At 40.4% G+C, this 27,872-nt stretch overlaps 1 protein-coding gene across 1 annotated transcript in view; it reads right to left on the minus strand.

The window, feature by feature from the left end:
- DSCAM (DS cell adhesion molecule) overlaps nucleotides 1-27,872 on the minus strand; it is a 684,538-nt gene that overhangs the window by 235,126 nt on the left and 421,540 nt on the right. The window contains exon 10 of the mRNA XM_068969386.1: nucleotides 25,129-25,248. Within this exon, the coding sequence (XP_068825487.1) occupies nucleotides 25,129-25,248 (120 nt within the window). The remainder of the gene's footprint in view (nucleotides 1-25,128; nucleotides 25,249-27,872) is intronic.

Genomic DNA, 27,872 nt, shown 5'->3' on the forward strand with positions numbered 1-27,872 from the left:
GCTGACATCTGATTTAAAGGTATTACTGATTAAAAAAAAAAAAGTATATGGATGTAAGTGAAAGTGACTCAGTCATATCTGACTCTTTGGAATTCTCCAGGCCAGAATACTGGAGTGGGTAGCCTTTCCCTTTGTCAGGGGATCTTCCCAACCTCAGGTTCAAACCCAGGTCTCCCTTATTGCAGGTGGATTCTTTACCAGCTGAGCCACAAGGGAAGCCGAGAATACTGGTGCGGGTAGCCTATCCCTTCTCCAGAGGATCTTTCCAACCCAGGGACTGAACCGGGGTCTCCTGCTTTGCAGGCAGAGTCTTCACCAACTGAGCTATCAGGGAAGCCCATATGGAAGGATGTAAAGTTAGAGGAGTGGTATATACTAACAATACTCACACATCTGCTTTAGTTCTTTATCTCATATATAATGTATGAAAGAGATTTCTGTGGTGGATTTGACAGCATTTCATAACATCATTCTAACAGATAAATGGTTTTAATTCATCTTATTTATAAAGAACTCAAAATCAGGGGTGAAAAAAACATTATAGTAGTTTTTAATGTTGAGTTTGCCAAAAAATTTGTTTGGAAAGATGTCATACAATAGTCACAGAAAAATGCAAACAAATGTTTTGGCCAACCCAATACTTTCAGTGTTACTTTCTTCAGTATCAGCTACTGATTGTTTCATAAAGTAAAATGAAATTAACAAAATTATTCTTATTCCTACACCTTTTACTACTTGGGAATAGACCAAAAAATTATCAAAATGCATAACATGCAAAATTACAACAGAAACACATACAATATTAATTATTTAAAACTTAATTCATATGAATATTCACAGAATATTTAAACAGATGTCTGATGATTAATGAACATATCTGCCATAAGGGTGGTGTCATCTACATATCTGAAGTTATTGATATTTCTCCCGGCAATCTTGACTCCAGTTTGTACTTCATCCAGACCGGCATTATGTATGACATACTCTGCATATAAGTTAAATAAGCAGGGTGACAATATACCGCCTTGATGTACTCCTTTCCCAATTTGGAACCAGTCCTTTGTTTCATGTCCAGTTCTAACTGTTTCTTCTTGACATGCATACAGGTTTTGCAGGAGACAGGTAAGGTGGTCTGGTCTTCCTGTTTAAGAATTCTCCAGTTTGTTGTGATCCACAGTCAAAGGCTTTAGCATAGTCAGTGAAGCAGAATTAGTTATTTTTCTGGAATTCTCTTCCTTTTTCTATGATCCAGTGGATGCTGGCAATGTGATCTCTGGTTCCTCTTCCTTTGCTAAGTCCAGCTTGCACATCTGGAAGTTCTTGGTTCATGTACTGTTGAAGCCTAACTTGGAGGATTTTGAGCATTACTTTGCTAGCATGTGAAATGAGTGCAACTGTGCAGTAGTTTGAAGATTCTTTGGCATAGCCTTTCTTTGGGATTGGAATGAAAACTGACCTTTTCTCCTTTAAGCACATGTAAAATTGTGCTTTGTCTTTACAAAATAGTGTTTATTGTCCAATTACTAAGCATCCACTATGTGGTGGATCCAGGGCAATTTCCTATGGTTACAAAAGGTGGTGTCCTCTTTGTCAGTTTCTCTCTCTCAGGTCAGAATCCTCACTCTGGGGAAATGTGAGCTGTTATATTGTAAGCTTCCCTGTAGAAAGATTTCCTTGAGGGTTTTCTTCAAACAAAGTTCTGTGAGAAGCTGGATCCTGCCAGCAACCACACAAGTGGGCTTGAACTCTGAGATGACTGCATCCCTGGGCGGAAACCTGACTGCAGCACTGAGAGACCTTCATCTAAGGACTCGACTAAGCCGTACTCAGATTCCTGCCCCAGAGAAATCGGAAGATTGTAAGTATGCATTATCATTGTTAAGTCACTAAGCTTAGGGGTAACCTGTTACACAGCAAGCAATCTCCAGTACACTGTGAGAAACTAGGCAATCAGGAAGGCATTCAATTCCTCAATTTCCTTACCTGTAAAATGGATTAATCATAGATCCTCCTTCATAAGGTGGTAGAGACATTTAAGTTCTTAACCTACGGTAGGGCATAGAGCATGTACACACTATTGCTGCTTGTTTTTTCTAATTTCTAATTATTTAATCATTTAATGCTAGTTGACTTTACATCTTTCCTATTCCACAAGACCAAGGACCTTGTTTCAGTGGACCTCTCTGCTTATCAATCAGCTCATCAATAGAAAGATATAGTGAAAAGGAGGCTTTTTGGTAAATCCCTGGAGTGGAATTCTGTATATTAAAGTGTTAAACTGTACTGTTAAGTTGCTTAGTAAAAGATGGAGCTATTTTATCTCCACTGGCTGGGGTTCATTTTTTTCATCAGACATGTGCACTATTACTCTTTTTGATCTTATCAATATGATATATATCTCATTATTTTAATTTACATGATTTTACTAATTTTTGTATTATTTTTTGCTTTGCTTATAGATATTCAGTCACTAAGTCATGTCTGACTCTTTGAGACTCTATGAACTGCAGCACACCAGGCTCCCTTGTCCTTCAGTGTCTCCCAGAATTTATTCAAATTTGTGTCCATCAAGTCAATGGTGCTGTATAACCATCTCATCCTCTGCCACCCCCTTCTCCTTTTATCTTCAATCATTCTCAGCATCAGGGTCTTTTCCAAGGTGTCAGTTCTTTGCATCAAGTGACCTGATTGGAATTTCAGCATCAGCATCAGTCCTTGTAATGAATATCCAGGACTGATTTCCTTTAGGATAGACTGGTTTGATTTCCTGGCTGTCCAAGGGACTCTTAAGAGTCTTCTCAGAACTACAATTTGAAAGCATCAGTTCTTTGGTGCTCAGCCTTCTTTATGGTCCAACTCTCACATCCATACACTACTGAAAAAGCCATAGCTTTGACTATACAGACCCTTGTTGCAAAGCGACATCTCTGTTTCTTATTATGCTGTCTAGGTTTGCCATAGCCTTCATTCCAAGGAGAAAGCATTTTTAAATTTCACACCTTCTGACCTGGGGAACTCATCTTCTGGCACCATATCTTTTTGCTTTTTCACATTATTCAGGGTTATTGTAGCAAGAATGCTGGAGTGGTTTGCCCTTCACTCCACCAGGAGATTACATTTTGTCAGAACTCTTCACTCTGACCCAACCATCTTGGGAGGCCCTGCATGTCATAGCTTCATTGACTTACACAAGCCCTTTTACCACAAGGCTATGATCTATGAAGGCATGCTTATAGATAACTGAGCATCTTTTAATGAATGCATCAGTAATTTGTACTTGTTTTTTGGTGAACATTATGTCTATATTCTTTGCTATATTCATATACCTACTGGATACATCAGTAACCTCAGATATGCAGATGATACCACATTTATGGCAGAAAGTGAAGAACTAAAGAAACTTTTGATGAAAGTGAAAGATAGAGTGAAAAAGCTGCCTTAAAACTCAACATTCAAAAAATGAAGATCCCATCACTTCATGGCAAGTAGATGGGGAAACAATGGAAACAGTGAGAGACTACTTTTGGGGGCTCCAAAATTACTGCAGATGGTGACTGCAGCCATAAAATTAAAATATGCTTGCTCCTGGGAAGAAAAGCTATGACCAACCTAGACAGCATATTAAAAAGCAGAGACATTACTTTGCCAACTAAAGTCTATCTAGTCAAGGCTATGGTTTTTCCAGTAGTCATGTATGGATGTGAGAGTTGGACTATAAAGAAAGCTGAGTGCTGAAGAATTGATGCTTTTGAACCATGGTGTTGAAGAAGACTCTTGAGAGTTCCTTGGATGGCAAGATCAAACCAGTCCATCCTAAAGGAAATCAGTCCTGAATATTCATTGGAAGAACAGATGCTGAAACTGAAAGTCCAATACTTTGGCCACCTGATGTGAAGAACTGATTCATTGGAAAAGACCCTGATGGTGGGAAAGATTGAAGGTAGGAGGAGAAGGGGATGACAGAGGATGAGATGGTTGGATGACATGATTGACTTGATGGACATTAGTTTGAGAAAGCTCTGGGAATTGGTGCTGTGCAGGGAAGCCTGGCATGCTGCAGTCCATGCGGTCACAAAGAGTTCAGTGGACTGAACTGAACTGTTGGATTTTGTCTTTTTCTTCTTTTGCCAAAGCACTTTGAGTCCTAAAAATGATTCCATATTCCTATTTTTAGAAAACTTTATTTTTCTTCATGTTGTTTCAATCAGGATTGCATTTTGGATATTATCAGCTACCTTTTCATAATTTATTGAAATGATCATTCTTCTTTTTCTTATAAAAGTTTATTGCATCTTTTAAGGTCTGGTTTCATAAATTATAAAACTCCTTCTTATGGATCATGTGTTCATTATGGTAAGGATAAATATTATTGAAACTTAAAAATCAGAGGAAAAAGCCTTTGATTTTTATTTATGTGCTTAATTTTGGTAAACTGTTTGAAAAATCTATAAAGGCTATCATTGCCTTTCTCAAAGTTAACTGCAAATTGGGAGCCAGATCTAGACTAATACACACAAGCTGAAAATTCAGTCAAATGTAGGATTTTTAAAATATATCCATAAGGCAGCAAACCAGGACATCTGAAAATGCTATGAAATTTATAAATTATATAAAAAATGTGTTACAAAGCCCTGAAACATCAAAATGCTGATAGAATGTGAGAAATTTATAGGACTGTTCATGTCAAAAACACAAATGTTTTCTTCTCCTTGAATAATTTTCACCAGAGAAATACATACAATATTTGACCCATTTATAGTAAAGAGTTACAATAAAATTCAGCTTCATTGCTAAGCTTTCTCAGTTGAGTAGCTGAAAAAGATTATCTATTAATTCCTATGTGGACTGAGAGCAGTCTCTTCACTACTAAAAGATCCTAGTGGAGACAGAGACAACGTATAAATGCAGTTGAATACCATTTTTTCATCAGAAAATGAACCAAACTTGGTGGGATATAGCATTTATAAATGTGATCATGCTAAACAGAGCCATTCATCCACCATATGAACAACAGTTCCAACAGTGAGCACATGTTCAATCAGAGGAAAGTGGACTTGGGCCACGACTTGACAGAATTATAGTTCATCGACTTTAAATGCATCATCATTGTAAAGAACAAAATTTAACGCAGTGCACACTCTATTTCAAAAATCTGCAATCCTGTTAGCATAACATAAGCACTTTGGGTAATTAGCTAGAAGATACACTTACAAAAACCAGAAATCATTAATTAAAACATAATAAAAGCTATATATGACAAACCCACAGCAAACATTATCCTTAATGGTGAAAAATTGAAAGCATTTCCCCTAAAGTCAGGAACAAGACAAGGGTGTCCACTTTCACCGCTACTATTCAACATAGTTCTGGAAGTTTTGGCCACAGCAATCAGAGCAGAAAAAGAAATAAAAGGAATCCAAATTGGAAAAGAAGAAGTAAAACTCTCACTGTTTGCAGATGACATGATCCTCTACATGGAAAACCCTAAAGACTCCACCAGAAAATTACTAGAGCTCATCAATGAATATAGTAAAGTTGCAGGATATAAAATCAACACACAGAAATCCCTTGCATTCCTATACACTAATAATGAGAAAGTAGGAAAAGAAATTAAGGAAACAATTCCATTCACCATTGCAACAAAAAGAATAAAATACTTAGGAATATATCTACCCAAAGAAACTAAAGACCTATATATAGAAAACTATAAAACACTGATGAAAGAAATCAAAGAGGACACTAATAGATGGAGAAATATACCATGTTCATGGATCAGAAGAATCAATATAGTGAAAATGAGTATACTACCCAAAGCAATTTACAAATTCAACGCAATCCCTATCAAGCTACCAGCCATATTTTTCACAGAACTAGAACAAATAATTTCAAGATTTGTATGGAAATACAAAAAACCTCGAATAGCCAAAGCAATCTTGAGAAAGAAGAATGGAACTGGAGGAATCAACTTGCCTGACTTCAGGCTCTACTACAAAGCCACAGTCATCAAAACAGTATGGTACTGGCACAAAGACAGACATATAGATCAATGGAACAAAATAGAAAGCCCAGAGATAAATCCACACACATATGGACACCTTATCTTTGACAAAGGAGGCAAGAATATACAATGGAGTAAAGACAATCTCTTTAACAAGTGGTGCTGGGAAAACTGGTCAACCACTTGTAAAAGAATGAAACTAGATCACTTTCTAACACCGCACACAAAAATAAACTCAAAATGGATTAAAGATCTAAATGTAAGACCAGAAACTATAAAACTCCTAGAGGAGAATATAGGCAAAACACTCTCAGACATAAATCACAGCAGGATCCTCTATGATCCACCTCCCAGAATTCTGGAACTAAAAGCAAAAATAAACAAATGGGATCTAATTAAAATTAAAAGCTTCTGCACAACAAAGGAAAATATAAGCAAGGTGAAAAGACAGCCTTCTGAATGGGAGAAAATAATAGCAAATGAAGCAACTGACAAACAACTAATCTCAAAAATATACAAGCAACTTATGCAGCTCAATTCCAGAAAAATAAACGACCCAATCAAAAAATGGGCCAAAGAACTAAATAGACATTTCTCCAAAGAAGACATATGGATGGCTAACAAACACATGAAAAGATGCTCAACATCACTCATTATCAGAGAAATGCAAATCAAAACCACAATGAGGTACCACTTCACACCAGTCAGAATGGCTGCGATCCAAAAATCTGCAAGCAATAAATGCTGGAGAGGGTGTGGAGAAAAGGGAACCCTCCTACACTGTTGGTGGGAATGCAAACTAGTACAGCCACTATGGAGAACAGTGTGGAGATTCCTTAAAAAATTGCAAATAGAACTACCTTATGACCCAGCAATCCCACTGCTGGGTATACACACCGAGGAAACCAGAATTGAAAGAGACACATGTACCCCAATGTTCATCGCAGCACTGTTTATAATAGCCAGGACATGGAAACAACCTAGATGTCCATCAGCAGATGAATGGATAAGAAAGCTTTGGTACATGTACACAATGGAGTATTACTCAGCCATTAAAAAGAATTCATTTGAATCAGTTCTGATGAGATGGATGAAACTGGAGCCGATTATACAGAGTGAAGTAAGCCAGAAAGAAAAACACCAATACAGTATACTAACACATATATATGGAATTTAGAAAGATGGCAATGACGACCCTGTATGCAAGACAGGAAAAAAGACACAGCTGTGTATAACGGACTTTTGGACTCAGAGAGAGAGGGAGAGGGCGGGATGATTTGGGAGAATGGCATTCTATCATGTATACTATCATGTAAAAATTGAATCGCCAGTCTATGTCTGACGCAGGATACAGCATGCTTGGGGCTGGTGCATGGGGATGACCCACAGAGATGTTATGGGGAGGGAGGTGGGAGGGGGTTTCATGTTTGGGAACACATGTAAGAATTAAAGATTTTAAAATTTAATTAAAAAAAAATAAAAAAAAAATAAAAAAAAAAAAACTTGGTCAGTTTTCTGTGGCTAGTTGAGGTCAAGTGGGGACCATTTTAGTGCTCCATTACATGAAAAGAAAGTGTTCACACATTATGTAAGGCACACACTGAATGACTGGGTATGTTCCTACTGCGAGACCCTTCTTATTTATTGAAAAGCTATGCCTAGCAGAATTTCAAGAACTGAGGAGATGGAAACAGGAAAAAGAGAAACCAAGTATTCCCAAGTAATCCTGCTTTGAAGGCAGCAGTAAACACCATCTTTGTTTCATCTCTGCTTCCCTTTGAGGTCTTTGCGGGTCTATAGGGAGACGATTTGACCAAGAATCAGAACTGAGTTCTAATGGTATCTCTGAATCCTTAGGAACTGGGCCCTTGAGCAAGTATTAGCTTATTCTGTCTGCATCTTTGATATCATCATATATGAAATGGGAAGAAGAACCCATTTCTAAGCCATATAGATTGTTCACACAAAAGGGAACAAGACTGCATGAATGCAAGTAGGCATCAGTGCCCATATGCTGGAACCAGAAGATGCTGGTCAATGAGAACACTCAGAGAGTTTCCTGGAAGGTGAAAGATGATTTTTGTGTAGGAGAAAATAGGAAGGATATGGCTTTCTCCTCCCTAGGCTGCACTCTAGATGACCAGGCTGTACGTTATTTCTCTCTTGCACCAAAGAATTAAAGCATAGTCCCTTTCTTTTTTTAAATATATACTTATTTATTTTAATTGGAGGCTATTGCTTTACAATATTGTATTGGTTTTGCCATACATTGACATGAATCTGCCGCGGGTGTGCATGTGTTCCCCATCCTGAACCCCCCTCCAACCTCCCTCCCCATCCCATCCCTCTGGGTCATCACAGTGCACCAGCCCCGAGCATCGTGTATCATGCATCGAACCTGGACTGGCAATTCGTTTCACTTGTGATAATATACATGTTTCAATGCCATTCTTCCAAATCATCCCACCCTCTCCCTCTCCTACAGAGTCCAAAAGACTGTTCTATACTGTGCCTCTTTTGATGTCTCGCATACAGGGTTATCATTACTTTCTTTTTAAAATCCATATATATGCATTTGTATACTGTATTGGTGTTTTTCTTTCTGGCTTACTTCACTCTGTATAATAGGCTCCAGTTTCACCCACTTCATTAGAACTCATTCAAATGTATTCTTTCTAATGGTTGAGTAATATTCCATCGTGTATATGTACCACAGCTTTCTTATCCATTCATCTGCTGATGGACATCTAGGTTGTTTCCATGTCCTGGCTATTATAAACAGTGCTGCGATGAACATTGGGGTACAGGTGTCTCTTTCAATTCTGGTTTCCTTGATGTGTATGCCCAGTAGTGGGATTGCTGGGTCATAAGGCAGTTCTAATTCCAGTTTTTTAAGGAATCTCCACACTGTTCTCCATAGTGGCTGTACTAGTTTGCATTCCCATCAACAGTATAAGAGAGTTCCCTTGTCTCCACACCCTCTCCAGCATTTATTGCTTGTAGACTTTTGGATCATAGCCATTCTGACTGGTGTGAAATGGTACCTCATTGTGATTTTGATTTGCATTTCTCTGATAATGAGTGATGTTGAGCATCTTTTCATGTGTTTGTTAGCCATCTGTATGTCTTCTTTGGAGAAATGTCTATTTAGTTCTTTGGCCCATTTTTTGATTGGGTCATTTATTTTTCTGGAATTGAGCTGTAGGAGTTGCTTGTATATTTTTGAGATTAGTTGTTTGTCAGTTGCTTCATTTGGTATTATTTTCTCCCATTCTGAAGGCTGTCTTTTCACCTTGCTTATAGTTTCCTTTGTTGTGCAGAAGTGTCTGGTTTTAATTAGGTCCAATTTGTTTATTTTTGCTTTTATTTCCAATATACTGAAAGGTGGGTCATAGAGGATGCTGCTGTGATTTGTGTCTGAGAGTGTTTTGCCTATGTTCTCCTCTAAGAGTTTTATAGTTTCTGGTCTTATGTTTAGATCTTTAATCCATTTTGAGTTTATTTTTGTGTATGGTGTTAGAAAGTGTTCTAGTTTCATTCTTTTACAAGTGGTTGGTCAGTTTTCCCAGCACCACTTGTTAAAGAGATTGTCTTTAATCCATTGTATATTCTTGCCTCCTTTGTCAGAGATAAGGTGTCTATAGTTTCGTGGATTTATCTCTGGGCTTTGTATTTTGTTCCATTGATCTATATTTCTGTCTTTGTGCCAGTACCATACTGTCTTGATGACTGTGGCTTTGTAGTAGAGCCTGAAGTCAGGCAGATTGATTCTTCCAGTTCCATTCTTCTTTCTCAAGATTGCTTTGGCTATTCGAGGTTTTTTGTATTTTCATACAAATTGTGAAATTATTTGTTCTAACTCTGTGACAAATACCGTTGGTAGCTTGACATGGATTGCATTGAATCTATAGATTGCTTTGGGTAGTATACTCATTTTCACTATATTGATTCTAAATCCTGACAAAGATGCCACACAAAAAAAAAAAAAAGAAAGAAAGAAAACTACAGGCCAATATCACTGATGAACACAGATGCAAAAGTCCTTAACAAAATTCTAGCAAACAGAATCCAACAACATATTAAAAAGATCATACATCATGACCAAGTGGGCTTTATCCCAGGGATGCAAGGATTCTTCAATATCCACAAATCAATCAATGAAATATGCTACATTAATAAATTGAAAAATAAAAAACATATGATTATCTCAATAGATACAGATAAAGCCTTTGACAAAATTCAACATCCATTTATGATAAAAACCCTCTTGAAAGCAGGAATAGAAGGAACATACCTCAACATAATAAAAGCTCTATATGACAAACCCACAGCAAACATTATCCTTGATGGTGAAAAATTGAAAGCATTTCCCCTAAAGTCAGGAACAAGACAAGGGTGCCCACTTTCACCACTACTATTCAACATAGTTCTGGAAGTTTCGACCATAGTAATCACAGCAGAAAAAGAAATAAAAGGAATCCAAATTGGAAAAGAAGAAGTAAAACTCTCACTGTTTGCAGATGACATGATCCTCTACATAGAAAACCCTAAAAACTCTACTAGAAAATTACTAGAGCTAATCAATTAGTATAGTAAAGTTGCGGGATATAAAATCAACACACAGAAATCCCTTGCATTCCTATACACCAATAATAAGAAAATAGAAAGAGAAATTAAGGAAACAATTCCATTCACCGTTGCAAAGAAAATAATAAAATACTTAGGAAAACCTAAAGAAACAAAAGACCTATATATAGAAAACTATAAAACACTGGTGAAAGAAATCAAGGAGGACACTGATATATGGAGAAATATACCGTGTTCATGGATTGGAAGAATCAATATAGTGAAAATGAGCATAGTCCCTTTTGACCTTATGAAGAAAGCAGTGTTCTCCTGAGGAAAGGACCTATTTTCCTTTCTCAGGGAGAGGGCTTTCCTGCTCTGAGAAGAGTTGACGGGTTGAAGGGAGTGAGTAGACACAAAGATGGGGTGAGGATGGGATAAATAGAATAAGTGCCCAAAGAACAGCAGGTGTGGTTGTGAGAAGGGAACCCTTGATCGGTGACAGAGGGCTGGGTTCTAGGAGTCTTGTTCCAGAGAAGAACTCCAAAGTGGACAGAGGCACAGTTCTGAGACACGGGTCCAATTTCAGGCTGGGTGACTATTCCCAAACCCAAAGAAAGAAGCTTCCATATGGTACACAATGCTCACATCACACTTTGTCTCTATGCTTGCATCAGAGAGTGCCTGTCTATCTCAGTGCTACTGTTGTACTTCTAAACTCTCCTCTAAATTTCAGGGATGGGAAGCCTGAGAAGAAAATTTTCTTGGCTTACTTGTCATGATTCTGGTTTATATTTCACCAGTGAGAGGCAGCTGAATATGCCTTGGAAAGTGGAAGGAAGGAGAAATCACAATTCTCCTTTAGAAGCAGCCAGTCCCTGCATGTGTAGACACCAGACATGCAAACCCAGAACAAATTACCACTTCATTCTAGAGTAGTGGGGACCGCAAATGGTTCCCACATTTGTTAAGTTCCTGAAAGGCAGCTGACTCCCTCCCCTCCTTCTAAAAATATGCATGCATCTAATGTACTGTACTAAATTCCTTCCTGATACATCACACCCTTACTAGGACAGCATCAAGTTTGCTGTTGCTGTTGTTAAGCTACTAAGTCCTGTCTGACTCTTTGCGACCCCATGGACTGCAGCATGGCAGGCTCTTCTGTCTTCCACTGTCTCCCAGAGTTCGCTCAAATTCATGTCTGTTGAGTCAGTGATGCTATCTCACCATCTCATCCTCCATCTCCCCCTTCTCCTCCTGCCTTCAATCTTTCCCAGCATCAGGGTCCTTTCCAATGGGTCGGCTCTTCGCATCAGGTGGCCAAAGTACTGGAGCTTCAGCTTTAGTATCAATCCTTCCAATGAATTTTCAGGGTTTATTTCCTTTAAGATTGACTAGTTTGATCTCTGTGCTGTCCTAGGGCCTCTCAAGAGTCTTCTTCAGCATCATAATTCAAAAGTGTCAAGGTCATTTCTTTTGTAAACCTTAATCTTGTTCAGTTCAGTTCAGTCGCTCAGTCATGTCCGACTCTTTGTGACCCCATGAATCACAGCATGCCAGGCCTCCCTGTTCATCACCAACTCCCAGAGTCCACCCAAACCTATGTACATCGAGTCAGTGATGCCATCCAACCATCTCATCCTCTGTCATCCATCAGGGTCTTTTCAAAAGAGTCAGCTCTTTGCATCAGGTGGCCAAAGTATTAGAATTTCAGCTTCAACATCAGTCCTTCCAATGAATACCAGGACTGATTTCCTTTAGGATGGACTGGTTGGATCTTCTTGCAGTCCAAGGGATTCTCAAGAGTCTTCTCCAGTACCACAGTTCAAAAGCATCAATTCTTCAGTGCTCAGTTTTCTTCACAGTCCAACTCTCACATCCATACGTGACCACTGGAAAAACCATAGCCTTGACTTCTCTGCTTTTCAATATGCTGTCTAGGTTGGTCGTAACTTTCCTTCCAAGGAGTAAGCGTCTTTTAATTTCAAGGCTGCAATCACTATCTGCAGTGATTTTGGAGCCCAGAAAAATAAAGTCAGCCACTGTTTCCACTGTTTCCCCATTTATTTCCCATGAAGTGATGGGACCGGATACCATGATCATAGTTTCCTGAATGTTGAGCTTTAAACCTACATTTTCACTCTCCTCTTTCACTTTCATCAAGAGGCTTTTTAGTTCCTCTTCACTTTTGGCCATAAGGGTGGTGTCATCTGCATATTTGAGGTTATTGATATTTCTCCTGGCAATCTTGTTATGTCTATCCTAAAGAATCTTATCCTATGAAAACAAGTGAACTTAAGTGACTAGTACCTGCCCAGGGGTTGTTAGAACTTGGTGGCCCACTAGTTTATCATGCTGATTTCATAACTTTTACCCTGTATTTTAACTGCAAGTGTCTTTTTTTTTTCTTCAATATGGAACATAGTTCTCTCACTCACTTATCAGAAAATGGAACCATGAACTGCATGACTCAGTACTAGCTGAAGGGATATGCGACACTGGATAAAGTTTGAGTGGCTGAATTTTGCTGATGCCATCACAGCTTCATATTGGGATGGTGGGCTGTGAGGCCCCCTGCAGCTGTGTTGATTGTATGAGGTTTTCAGTTACCATCTCCCTGGAGAAAGAGATCCCCAAACATTTGTCCTCTGTGTGGCTATTCCTATTCACAATAGCACAAGTTAGAAAGTTCCTGGGGAAAGTCAGTAAAAAAGAAGGAAGACAGAGGAATAGAGAAAAAGAAGCAGGCACAGGATCGACCAAGAGTCCAATTTCCTGGTGACTCTACCAAGGCTCAGGGTAACTGCAGCTTCCTTGGGTGTGGGATTCAGGGAGAATGGTCTATGGTGGTCTTGATGCAGGTCCTAGAGCCAGAGACTCCACTTATTTTAGCATAGAGGAAGGCAGAAGTTATCCACCCCTGGTTGTTTTACTCTACCAACAAAGGAAGAAAGTAAAACAACACAATGACCACTCATCCTCTCTGTTCGGCTTGAAACAGACCAGGACCCTATGGTCCTCTTCCACACAAGTCCTCAGTCTGCATTTTGTTTGAAAAAACTTTAGCCAAAGAATAAGTTTAATGAGAGAAATGAGAACACAAAGAAACAAAGGAAAGCAGTCATCAAAGGAGGCCAAATAATAATAATGTAGTCATTAAGCAAAGTCAAGCACCTTTACTTCCTTCTTCAAGGGCTATAGATAATTTTCTGAGCCATCTCCTGTGAGCTATATTATAGATACTGAATACCCTACCAGGTAGAAGAAGTTAACTGCATGATGACCAGACTGTAGCCATGACATAAGCTGCCACAATTCCAAGAATTGACTTCAAAGAACTGAAAACACATCACCTTTGAAACTGAAGATTAATTGTACCTAAAACAATAAAGATGATGCTGGTCAGACCATTGATGACCAATTTCAAGATGACTGTCAGAGCTGGCTGTGCTGTTTCTGCCTGGAGCCCCCCTTTTCTGTCTATAAATTCTGTAAATCTCTTGCCCACTGATTGTCAATGGTGGGGGATGGGGGGAAGTTGACCTTTGGACAGATGTCTGCCTTCTTCCCATCCCAGCTGGTGGCATCTGAAATAAAGAAAATTTTCCTTTCCACCAAACTGGCCTGTTTATTGGCTTTTAAGTGGCAAGCAGCTGGACTCCTACCTTTCAGTAACATGCACCGTCCTTTTCCAAGAACTCATTATTGTTCAATAAGACCCATTGATTCTACCTGGAACAGACAAGCAGACCTGCATTTATTGTACTTGAAGGAACCACACTTGACCCTAAAGTTGGGTTTATTTTCACCACTTTTTTTCCCAGGGAGGTGTCACCTTCTTCTTAGATTCTTTGAGCTCTTTCTCTCTATTCATTCAAGATATATAGCTTGTCATATTTGCATGTTAGTGCATACAAGGAGTACTGGATGACAAATGTGATTACATAGCCTTGATGAGTCTGGTGCAGGGGTTTGGAGCAGGTACTGCTAGAAAAATCCAGCAGGATGCCTGCAGGTCCAGGAAATCAATGGACCAAAGAGGTTGGACGCATGGAAATGGAGACTTGGCACATCCTAACCTGAGGCGGTGAGTCTGGGAGCAGGCAGGGTTAAAACTCTAGGTAGTAATCAGACAGCTAGACAGACAGACAGGCAGGGAGGTGAGACAGGATGAGAAGTCCAAGGGCCAAGCAGATGATCAAGGCAGAGAGCCAATTTCCAGGACAGGGGTATGAAAGTGACACTTGTTCTGAGCAAAGGCTGTGAGCTGGCATTCAAGACACAGTGTACATGGCCACGGGAGTAAAGAAATGAAGCTAAATGCTTGGAGGCTAAAATAAGAAGGAGGCTCAAGCCCGAGGTCAGGAGCAGAGTCAAACCTCCAAGGGTACAGTGAACAGGATTAAGGGACCAGAGTTTGGAAAGAAGTTTTGGGAACCAGAGAACTGAGGACAATCCTGGCTGGGCTATAAGAACCTACCCCCACACTGAGTCATTCCAGTAGGAAATTTCCTGCTTTCCTAAAAGGGAAGTGAGGAACATATTGTTCAAGGGAGTTTTTTGGGGTGAGGGGTCTCTTCATTATTTGCCCCCATCAAGACATATATTTTGAATGGAAAGCAGGGGATCTCTGGGGCGAGGGGTTAGATCTCTCCACTGCTGAGGAAGGGGTGGCCTTGGTCAACTCATCAGGGAAGTCTGGAACATGCATTGCTAGCAAACATGTCCTAAAATCAAGATGCTTGAGAACTTGAGTTTGTCTCATGTTACTGGTTCTCCATGGCATTTGGAGACAGAGGCCTTGGGGACTGTGGAGGGCCCCCTGATGTCACCTTGACCTTGGGAGAGAAGGTGTGAGCAAGAGCAAGGTGAGACATTCCAGAGCAAGCCCTGGGGTAGGGGGAGGCTCCAGAGTGCTCACCTGAGCAGTCTAACCAAGTGTATTGAGTACATATGTTTTCTCAGTAAGGAGCTGAACCTCACTTGTAGCTCAGATGTTAGAGTCTGCCTGCAATGTGAGAGACCCAGTTTCCATCCCTGGGTTGGAAAGATCCCCTGGAGAAGGGAATGGCTTACCCACCCCAGTATTCTTGCCTGGAGAATTCCATGGACAGAGGAGCCTGGCAGGCTACAGTCCATGGGGTTGCAAAATGTCAGACATGACTGAATGACTAACACTTTCACTTTCAAGTAATTGAGCACACTGCATAGAAATATCCAGAGAACTGTTGCCAGTGTCAGATGTTTTTCCTATGGATTTCTAAACAAAAGATTCAAGTCCCTGTGGGCCCTGACGAAGAGTCTATAGTTTCTGCTGACCACTATCTGAACCTGCAAGTAGATCCTCCCCCAGTTGAACCTTCAGATGAGACACAGCTCTGGCCAACAACTGTAACTCTGTGACAGATTCGAAAAGAGTGTACCCAGCTAAGATATGCCCAGACTCCTAACTCACAGAAACCATGAGATAATAAAGCTGTGCTTTTACATTTCTAAAAGTAAAGAGAAAATAAGAGTCTGAGGCCAGATGGGAGGGTTTTGGCAGGTGGGTTGATACCAAGCAGAAGAGGACAATTCTGGGACTTGAAGGTAAGGGAGAGCCAAGATGTCCCTTATTCACATGGTAGAATGCACCATGTGAGTAGAGAAGAGCAACCTCCAACAGCGTTTGGGGACAGAGGGAGATGCCTGAGCAAAAGCAAGATTATCGTGCACCAAATAGCAGTGGGTTCTTAGGTGTCTCCAGGGAAAATTAGAGTCAAGGAAACTTTGGTCTCAAATTCCCTGGAAGAAAAGCTATGACAACCCTAGACAGCATATTAAAAAGCAGAGACATCACTTTGTTGACAAAGGTCTGTATAGTCAGAGTTATGGGTTTTCCAGTAGTCATGTACGAATGGGAGAGTTGGACCATAAAGAAGGCTGAGTGCCAAAGAATTGATGTTTTCAAATTGTGGTTCTAGAGAAGACTCTTGAAAGTTCCTTGGACAGCAAGGAGATCAAACAAGACAATCCTTAAGGAAACTGGAAGGGCTGATGCTGAAGCTCCAATACTTTGGCCACCTGATGCGAAGAGCTGACTCACTGGAAAAGACCCTGATACTGGGAAAGACTGAGGGCAGGAGGAGAAGGGGGCGACAGGGGATGAGATGGTTGGATGGCATCACTGACTCAATGGACATGAGTTTAGGAGACAGTGAAGGACAGTGAAGCCTGGCATGCTGCAGTCCATGAGGTCACAAAGAGTTGGACATGACTTAGTGACTGAACAACAGATATGCTACAGCTAAGGAAGGGCACAGGGAGGGGACAAAAGAAACAGGCAGGAAAGAGGGGGCAGTCCATCGCATTGCAGCCTCTGTATGTGCTAGAGAGTGGAGGGAAATAGGAATTCCCCCAAATTAAGGACCGCTTTTCCCTTGCTTAGAGAAAAAAGACAAGGACAGTTGTAGACAGTCAGGAAGCAATGGCTCTAGATGTAATTCTGTTCCACCCAGAAAACCAAAGAGGATCAAAGTGAACAGTAAGCAGAAGCTTATAAATACTCACTGCCACACACCATAGTAAGAGAGCAATAAAATAATAATGGACATAAAAAGATTTAAATAAATGCAAAGACTATCCATGATATGGTCTGGGAAGTTTCAATAGTTTAATGATCTTGAAAGTCTCCATGCTAACTTTTAAATTGCTTACATTCTTCCAGATTTTTCAGAATATTTTTTTAAACTAGATAAAATTAGCCTAAAATTCAACTAGAAGAAACATGCATATACAAATCCATACAATAAATCTAGGACATTTTTGATAAAAGAAAATTAGTGAGGGGAGGAGTCTTATATGAGATATTAACATGTAGTAGGAAGTGATAGACCTCTAGTATGCATGGTTCTGATGCCAGACCAACAGTGGAAGCAGGGAAGGACAAAACAGACTTCAGCAGACATATTTTTTCCATAGACTATAAAGGATTCAAGATAGTGATAAAAGGTGGGCTATTTAATAAATGATTTTAGGACAACTGGCTCACCGTGTGAGCTGAAGCAATGACAACAATGATGATAATGATGACAACAGAGGTTTCTTCAAGAGAATCTGAGATACCAAGATTCATGCACAGATGGGCACAATAAAGGACAGAAACAGCAAGGACCTAACAGAAGCAGAAGAGATTAAGAAGAGTTGGCAAGAATACAGAAGATCTATATAGAAAAAGTCTGAATCACTCACGCAACCATGATGGTGTGGTCACTTACCTAGAGCCAGACTGCCTGGAGTGTGAAGTTAAGTGGGCCTTAGGAAATATTACTACAAACAAAGCTAGTGAGGGTGGTGGAATTCCAGCTGAGCTACTTAAAATCCTAAAAGATAATGTTGTAAAAGTAAGTTTGGAAAACTCAGAAATGGCCACAGAACTGGAAAAGGTCAGTGTTCATTGCAATCCTGAAGAAAGGCATTGCCAAAGAATGCTCAAGCTACTGTACAATTGCAATCATTTCACAATTGATGCTAGAAAGCTAGCATCTGGCAAAGACACTATGAGGAAGATGGAAGAATAAAACAGAAAGAGAAATTAGGCAAAGAAATCTCCTCAGAAAAATGCCATGATAGAGATGAAATCTGTGCATACAATAGCTACGTGTCTGTGAAGCAGGAGCTCAAGAGAGAAGGAAATGAGCTAGGAGAACTGGAGAAAGAAAGGAAAAAGTAAAATCACAAAAATACAGGCAAATTTGGAGAGAGCACAGAGGAGAACAGATTTTGTGGGGGGAAAGACAAGAGAATAGACATGAAAAAAATATCAAGCAAATTCAAATGGGAGTGAAGTGAAGTGAAAGTCACTCAGTTGTGTGACCATGGAATTCTCCCGGCCAGAATACTGGAGTGGGGAGCCTTTCCCTCCTCCAGGGGATCTTCCCAACCCAGGGATCAAACCCAGGTCTCCCACATTGCAGGTGGATTTCTTAGCAGTTAAGCCACAAGGGAAGCCCAAAATGGGAAGCCCGATAAGTTAAAAAAAAAACTCATGTACACCTGTGGTGGATTCATGTCAATGTATGGCAAAACCAATACAGTATTATAAAGTAAAATAAAGTAAAAACAAAAATTAAAAAAAAAAAGAATCAGAGAGAAAGGGACAGCCTCTGAACGACAGGTGGAAGGGATCCAGTGACGTCATAGTGGAGACCCGGGTTGCTGTGCTGCCTCCTAAACAGACAGGACTTCCTGATCTCAAAGGACCAAGGACAGAAATCTACTAAACACCATAAAAGGTTTCCAAAAACACCTGGCAACAAATCTGGAAAATAATTCCATAACTTTGTTGGAATGTTGTAAAAAAGATGACTTCTGCACCCTAACTAATCCTTAAACAACTCAAATGGGTGTCAGGTAACTCATCATCTTCTCTGAGAGTGAAATCTGTTCATTCCATTATCTTAGTTGGTATACTTTCTGTAACTTGAAATAAATTCTGAAGTTACACACACACACATGCAAAGCATAAAGGAAAAGAAATAATTACAGACATGATTCAAGATGAATTTTCTTACATAAAAGACAGTTTGAATCTACATATTTAACAGGCATGCCCCATCTGGGGGATTACGGCCCCACATGGATAACATCAGGGCATAGACTATACATTTGTGTGCTTAGTCGCTTCAGTCATGTCCATCCATCTCTTTGCAACTCTATGGTCTGTAGCCCACCAGGCGCCTCTGTCCACGGGATTCTCCAGGCAAGAATACTGGAGTGGGTTGTTAATTTCCTTCTCCACGGAATCTTCCCAACCCAGGAATCGAACCTGGGTCTCCTGCACTGCAGTCAGATTCTTTACCAACTGAGCTATAAGGGAAGCCCTGGACTTCAAAAGTCCTTTCTTAGGGGAAATCAGGCAACTTCTGTTCCCTTTCAGGAAATAATACAAGCTCCCACTTCCCACCAGCTAAACTCACTTTATGTGCAAAAAGGTGAGACACAAGCCATTATGAAGAAAGAACTTGGAATATTCCTCACTGGAAAAACTGTGTATAGCTAATGGACCAGCAACGAACAGGGGCTCGATTTCACATAGAACTGAGGTGATGCCAGAGTGGGGCAAGCAGAGGCTGAGCAGAACGTGGAAGGAATGAGACCTGACCTGGAGAAAGCATTCATCGATTAAACTAATTAGCATACTTGGAAAATGAATCATTGCTTATATTAAGACTACTGGGAATTGGGTCATCTCTACTGAGAGTGAGGATTGACCTCCTAGTATTGATCCCAGGCAATTCTCTGTCTCAGGAAGTGGCACCTTCGCAACTTTTAAAGACCCAGCCATCCTGTTCGACTCCCTTTCTCTCCGACATCTGGCCACCAGCCAGATCAATTCAGAAATCAACTACCTGTCCCTCCGTGACAGCTCAATCCATGCCACATGACAGCAGACCCAGTGGGGTCCTTTGAAAATACTAGGCAGAGCACACAGCATCTCCTAATTACTCCAATAGCTCTGGAGTCCACAAGGTGGTGGAAGAAAGATTGCTGCTGTCATGATGATGCTGATCCCACTGCCCCCAGGTGAAGCCACACTTTTGAAACCACCCATCTGACCTGCTGCATTCTCCAGAACCTCTTTGCACTCATCCCACAGTGAGCAACAGGACCCAGCTTCAGTATTCTCCTTGATTCTTCTGGAACATTCCAGGTACAAACCCATTTCTGTTGTTGGTTTTGGTCCCTTGACCTTCAGAGCTCCCCCTGCAGATGTGCACGTGGTTTGTCTGCAGTTTCTTCTAAGTTTCTGCTCAAACATTACCTTCCTATGGGGCCTTCTCTGATAACCCTATTTTTAATGTAAATTACTCCCAATAGCTCTCTCACCCCCTACACCAGATGTGTTCTGACTCTTGTCCTTGGAACCTCCTACAATCCAAGCTTCCCTAGAGGTCAGCACAACCCTATTTGTGGGCAGCCAGAGAGCTTGGACAGTAAAGAATCTGCCTGCAATACAGGAGATGTGGATTTAATCCCTGGGTCAAGAAGATCCCCTGGAGAAGGGCATTGCTACCCACTCCATTATTCTTGCTGGAGAATCCCATGGACAGAGGAACCTGGCAGGCTGTGGTCCTTGAATTCTCAAAGAGTCTCAAGAGTGACTAACACTACAAAGCAAAGATGTCCAGGCAGCCCACGGGCAGGAGTATCAGTTATCTCTTGCATCAGCAGCCCCTCGTCACCCCTCAGCAGCTAAAAAGGGGATGTCCCAGTCCCCAGGACAGCAACTGAAACCCATTTCCTCCACAACAAATGACATACATTTGCTTAGCTACGGATTTCTGGACACACAGGTGAGGCCCACCACAGTATTAAACCTTGATTTTTTCCCCCCCTAAATCTCCTTTAGACAAGAGGTTTTGTTTGTTCATATAAAATAAAAAATAAAAAAATCGGGAGACAGAAGTGAATATCTTAGATGCTGTGTATCCAGACCGAAGGTCAAAAATGTAATAACATTATTTTTCAGCAAAGACTGTTTCATTTCTGTAATAGCTGCCCTTAAACCACTGCAATTTACACTGGAATTTTGCAGCCTCAGGATTAAACTGTTGAAACTCTCAGAGAAACACCGTGGATCTTTTTGTTTTTTCATTTTTTGCATTTCTTTTTTTTGTTGGTCACATATAGGGGAACTGCACTTATGATCTTAGTGACTATTTGATTATGGGAAACACATTCCATAAGCAAGACTAAATTTTTCTTAAGATACATCTTTATCATTTGCATAAATATAATAATAATATGCAACTTCCCCATTATATTGAAAATATTTTAAAAAAGCATAATAATATGTAGCAATATTTTCATCATAAGAAACAGGCAGTACTATAAACTGCAGAAAGGAGTATAAATGAACAAAATGATGACCAGTGGCCAATACATATGGAAATCTATAGAAATTACTTACTCTTTGAATGAGTAATTCTACTTATAGAAATTTATCCACAGAGAAAAAAAATTAACACATATACAGAGATCAATGAGAGGGAAGTCACTGTAACATTTTAATAATAGTGAACAACTGGGAAAAACAAACACAATAGACAACAGTTGTGTTGGACACACCTGGTTGCCAAGCCTCTACCTTCCCTTCTTACTTAGTGAAATAGCTAGGGTTGCAGTCACGATGGCCGTATTTACCTGTAACACAGCCTGCAGACACCCAATGGATAGGGGCAAACAGACCAGTGAGATGTGAGCAGAAGCAATTTATGACACATTCTGGAGAGGTCCTTAGAGGGAACTGACTCAGGTGGCTGTGACAACCCTCTCTCTGTACTCTTGCTTCTCCATGGAAATGCGGAAGTGGCCACCAGACCTCAACGGCCATTGCTTAATGGTGGCCAATGCTTTGGAAGAACGGCAGAAGAGACAAATGTTAACAGCGTGGGTCCCTGATGACTGACGGGAGAAAAACTACTCCTGACCTAGCTGTACCCGGCTCCTCTTATGATACAGCTTTCCTGGCAGCTCAGAATCTGCCTGTGATGCAGGAGACCCCGGTTCGATTCCTTGGTTGGGAAGATCCACTGGAGAAAGGAGTAAACCCATGTGGCATTAAGTCACTGAATTTAGTCCTAATAAAGGCAAGAGAACTTAGATGTACTTATTGATGTATGATTGTAAACTCAACAGAGACATTAAAAAGTCACATTTGAACCCATATTTGCTGCCCTGGAAAGACATTCATTGCCTACTGTGAACTGAAGAAAGATTACGGGTCAGGAAGAAGAATATGCTTGCAATTTTTTAAAGACCCTAAATTATATGTTTATCTACAGGTCTATATATATATATTTGCCAGGGGACAGGTCTGAAAAACTAGGTAAAAGCATTTATAGTATTTATCTTTGATTATCTTTGATTGATGCATTTAAAGGGGAATTTTAACTTTAAAAAAATTGTTTGCTGCAATTGTTGATTTTTCTTCAATGATTTTAAATTGTATATGAAGTTCAAAGATAAGGCTTTTATAGTTTAATTTGCACACCAGTGACGGGAAGGCATATGACGTCTGTAACACTCATAACTGACACAGGGTTATTTAATCTATGAAAAACCTTCTTATAAATAAATGAGATATGGAGATAAGTATGCAAGTAACATGAATAAGAAATTCCCCAAAGGGGAAACAGAAATGATCTGTAAACAAAGGATAAAATGTTGCAAACATCATTAGTAATGTACATTTGTAAATTAAAACATTCATCCATCACAAAGTAAAGTTTAGGGAGAAAAGGATATTGGCGAGCTGGCAAGGGTGCAAGACACACACAGCCTCATCCTGCTGGGCAGTGTGTACAAGGCCCTGATGCCTTCCAGTGTGTCCTGGTCCAGTTCAGACCAAGGGCCTCCAGTGTGGTCGTGGTATCTTGCACTGTGTGCTCAGTTGCTCAGTCATGTCCGACTCTCTGTTACCCCATGGACTGTAGCGCACCAGGTTCCTCTGTCCATGGGATTTTTCAGGCAAGGCAAGAATAGTGGGATGTGTTGCCATTTCCTTCTCCCAGATCTTACTAAGGGAAAGAACTCGAGTCTCCTGCGTCTCCTGCATTGGCAGGTGGATTCTTTACCATTGTGCCACCTGGGAAGCTCCCTGCACATCTACATAAACTACATTGAATCAAATATATGCTGTTTGTTACCATGTAATCCAACATTCAGCTATAAGCATGGCCCCAAATAAAAAGGGATGTGGGCAGATATTCTGAATAACAGGATTTTATTCTGGGATAAACTGTTTTTCATATGGACAATGTATGTGGCATGCTACAGGGCAGTAACCTAAGGGATTTAAACAAATTTAATTGATTCTACCCCCAGCCAAATGGTGCCTATCCCTCTCTTTCCTCCCACTTCTCCTTCTCCCTAAAGGAAATACATTTAAGCCGACTATGTGGCAAAAATGCCATTTGCTTTTCTTCAATTGTTACTTCCATAAGAAAGCGCAACATGCTACATATGTTAAGTCTTAGATTGTTAGGAAAAAATGACATTATTTACTTATTTAGTTGTTGTTTTCTTATTTATCTTATTGATACATATTGGCCTTCAACTGCTTAATAAATAAGTTACTGAATCAAGACATGTGAATGAGAAAGGAAAGGGAATTTCCAATACATTTGTAAGCATAGTTAAGGAAACCTTCCTGGAAAAGGGCTTCCCTGGTGGCACAGATGATAAAGCATCTGCCTGCAATGCTGCAATGCTGCAGATCAGGTTCAATCCCTGGGCCAGGAAGATTCTCTGGAGAAGGAAACAGCAACCCACTCCAGTATCCTTGCCTGGAGAATCCCATGGATGAGGAGCCTGGCGGGCTACAGTCCATAGGGTCTAAAAGAGTTAGAAACAACTGAAGTGACTTAGCAGCAGCAGCAAACTGTTAAGGAAACTTTCCTGGAGAAGGTGATAAAATAGACAAAAATGATTTTTACCACGTCTAGAATGATTCCCCCATTAGTTTCCACACTACCCATTTTTATTTATGTAATGTTTACAGTGTTACCTTAATATGGGGAAATTATGCTGTGCCTTTGAAGAGAAAGCATGATTAGGGGTGAAAGTTTGTTTTTAAGAAGATAATACCCAGGTGATGCTTTATATCTATGTTATCTAGGTAAATAAAACAAACTGTAGTTCTATTTTAACCTTCTAAAGCCACCTAACTTTACTTATCTAAATACTGGGGAAATAATTTCAGAGAAGGCAATGACAACCCACGCCAGTACTCTTCTTACCTGGAAAATCCCATGGACTGAGGAGCCTGGTAGGCTGCAGTCCATAGGATGGCTAAGAGTCGGACATGACTGAGCGTCTTCACTTTCAGTTTTCACTTTCATGCACTGGAGAAGAAAATGGCAACCCACTCCAGCGTTCTTGCCTAGAGAATCCCAGGGACAAGGGAGCCTCGTGGGCTGCCGTCTATGGGGTTGCACAGAGTCAGACACGACTGAAGCAACTTAGCAGCAGCAGCAATTTCCAACAATGAGTAATTCTGACAGTTTATATTTGTTTCTCCATGTGTATGGGGTCTCCAAGCAGATCACTGTTGTCCAGTATAGGTGGTCAACAGAGAGCTTCCACAGGTGCTGAAACAGTGTGCATGAATAACCTGCCTCCCCAACAGGGTCTTTCCATGGCCCTGTGATACAACAATACTTCATGGCCCAAATGAAAACACTCAGGTGGTTTACCAGGGGTGTACATGAAGGATGGACATACTTGATGGAGGTGAGCACTGATATATTTGTGAGAAACATCTTTGGAAAAAATGCTCACTTTTAGCCTTTTAAAACAGGGGTCCTGGTGACCTGAGGTGGAGCTGATGTAACAGTAGTAGAAATCAAATGCACAGTAAATGTAACAAGTTAGAGTCATCCCAAACCATCAGCACCACTTCCCCAGTCCGTGGAAAAACTGTCTTCTACGAAACCAGTTCTTCCTGCCAAAAAAGCTGGGACCGCTGCTATAGAATATACCATATGTTTTGTAGATAAGAAGCAAACCAAGTGACTTCATACCTTTAGAGAATTTCCACACGATGGTGGGTACAGGGTAACCCTCAGCTGAGCAATTGAGGATGACAGCTTTGCCATAAATCCCGTCCTGGTCCCGTGGTTGAACCACAAACTTGGGAGGAACTGAAAAAGAGAGAAATGCCAGCAGTAATTCAGACAACACTGCAACTTATCAAAGGTGTGATTTAAAGAAATTCAAGAATTTTAACATACGGGAAAGTACAAAGAACGCTTTACATACGTGGGGAAGTAAAGCACAGGGTTTGCAATTAGGAACCATCTGAGGACGTAATCCCAGGGCAGGTGATTTGTCTTATTATATCAGTGACCTGATGCAGATGGAAGTTGACTTGCACTGGGGGACACTGGATTCTGGAGTGTGGCAGTTTGACTAAACCAAGCGAATGTGACATTTTGTTTTTGATTTGTGTTATGGCAAATCTTCAGGGATCCACTCTTGGGTGTGAAAGGTTTAAAGTATCGAGTATCTATTCTGCCTCTAACAGAAGATGAAGGGAGAATTAATAGGCTCTTCCTAAAGGCAATAAAGAACACAACATGGTATTGAACTTTTTCTGAAAGTCTGATGAAAACACATGGGCCATTATTCCTGACACCAATATGCCTTCTGTGCCAAATGAGGATTATGGAAGCCAGTTGAATCGAGGTGCCAAGATGACTTTATAGAGTACCTATTTTAAAAAATATATAGATTAAGTAACTGCTTATTTGATGAGTTTTGTGAGATGCTGAAAAAAAAAAACACCATCCCTATGCAAAATATACACATGTACTCTGCTTAAAACATACCTGCCAAGAGAAAGCAAATGTTTTGAGTTAAGTTACTGTGATTTTAGATTACTCCAGTCTTCTTTTAAAGAGAAGAAACAGATTTTTCCTAGGAGAGGTAGCATCTAAAGGTATTAGAATCCAGAAATCTTTTTCAGCAGATTAGTGGGTAATCGTAGGATGGATTTTTAATGTGGCAGTCACAAGGTTATATGAAAGGACATGGATCATGTCAACCATTGATTAGATACTTAACAAATGTGGGTATTCTTCCTCTTCTTTCCACAATTCCTCATAAGGTTAATCTCTGCTTTGCAATTTCCAGAGTTCTTCATTTAGAGACAGAAATGAGGGCTTATGTGTTATATAGGAATTCCACCCACCACGAGAAATGGACTGAGGAGAAGGTTGTGCTTGTGCCTCGTCCCTCCAGTCACGTCCTACTCTCTGTGGTCCCGTGGACTGTAGCCTGCCAGGCTCCTCTGTCCATGGGATTTCTCTGTCAAGAATACTGGAGTGTGTTGCCATTTCCTACTCCAGGGGATCTTCCTGACCCATGGATTGAACCCACTTCTCTTGTGTCTCCTGCATTGGCAGGCAGATTCTTTACCACTAGTGGTACCTGGGAAGCCCAGGGAGAAGGTTAGAGTCGATGTTGGTTAGGATTTTAGAAGTACACTGCAATGGCATGAGCCATAGTGAACATTACTTTACCCATAAAACAGCCAAGAAGGTGGAACTGACATCAAGACAGGAAGCAGCTAGAGATGGAACTCATTGCTGTTTCTCAGAGAAACAGCAGAGGGTGACAGCTAAGAGCACAGAGCCAAAGGCTAAACACCTGGGTTCACTCTCCAACTTTGCTGCTTCTAGGTGGGTCATCTTGTGTAAGTCATCAAACGTTTCTTAGCTTTTGCTTCCTCATCTGTAAACTGGGGATTCATTTTATAGAATTGGTACAAGGATAATAGGAGTTAAGATTATAATAATTCTTAGTGCCTGGAAGATATAAAGTGTTGTAGGAGTGTTGGTTAATTTAGTATACACAGGTATGTCCAGCTTTAATATATCATTAACAGTTTCCAATCTGCAAATTAAATATTTGCACAGCCAACAGGTCTTTTCATAGTGAGCAATTTTACTTCACTAGATGGTATTCTGAGACAATTGTACTCAATACAATCTAAATATATTTAAAATAAGGTGATAAGGGATGTCTGTCTCATGGTGAGAAAATTTTCTAGAAAAACAAAAGGCTGGAGATTTTATAAAGCAAATTTATTTTTAGCAAAATTAACCTAACAATCACAAGGGTAGACTGCAAAGTTTAAGACATCATGTCAGAATCATTCTGTCCAGGGTGGTAGGCAAAAAAATGATCATCCACATTCTATGTCTATTTGGTTGAAATTTTGCTAAGAGCACTGAATCCCTCATCAAATGGACCGAGGAATTCCTCTGGAAGAATGTTTAATTATCACTGATCCATGACCCCTGCCCCCCTCAATTTGGTTCTAACCCAAAGAAATGTTATTTAAAAACTTATCAAAGAGGTTTACATGGAAAATAGCCACTGACATCTTGTAAGTATAAGGCAATTACAGATGGAAATGGCTCAAAAATTGAGAATTCTTTCGTACGCTCTCTTTAACCTCCTGGAATCAGGTACAGGGCAGAGAAGACTGGCGTACTGCAGTTCATGTCACAAACAGTCAGACACGACCAAGTGAAAGAACAGCAACAACATCAGGTACTAATGACCTTCTCTGCAAATGTGTCACCTATCCTCAGATTCTCTTCCTCTTCACTGCCATGGCCTAGTCATGATGGATAGACAGGATGTGCGGTGAAGTGTCTCCATCCATCTGGTTTCAGTACCCCAGGCTGGACAGCTCTATGCATTTTGCCATGGAAACACACCAAGAAAGGAGTCTCTGCTGTCTCAGGGCCTCCTCTAA

Source organism: Capricornis sumatraensis, chromosome 1 (genome assembly GCF_032405125.1).
Source record: "Capricornis sumatraensis isolate serow.1 chromosome 1, serow.2, whole genome shotgun sequence".
NCBI classification, from domain to species: domain Eukaryota; kingdom Metazoa; phylum Chordata; class Mammalia; order Artiodactyla; family Bovidae; genus Capricornis; species Capricornis sumatraensis.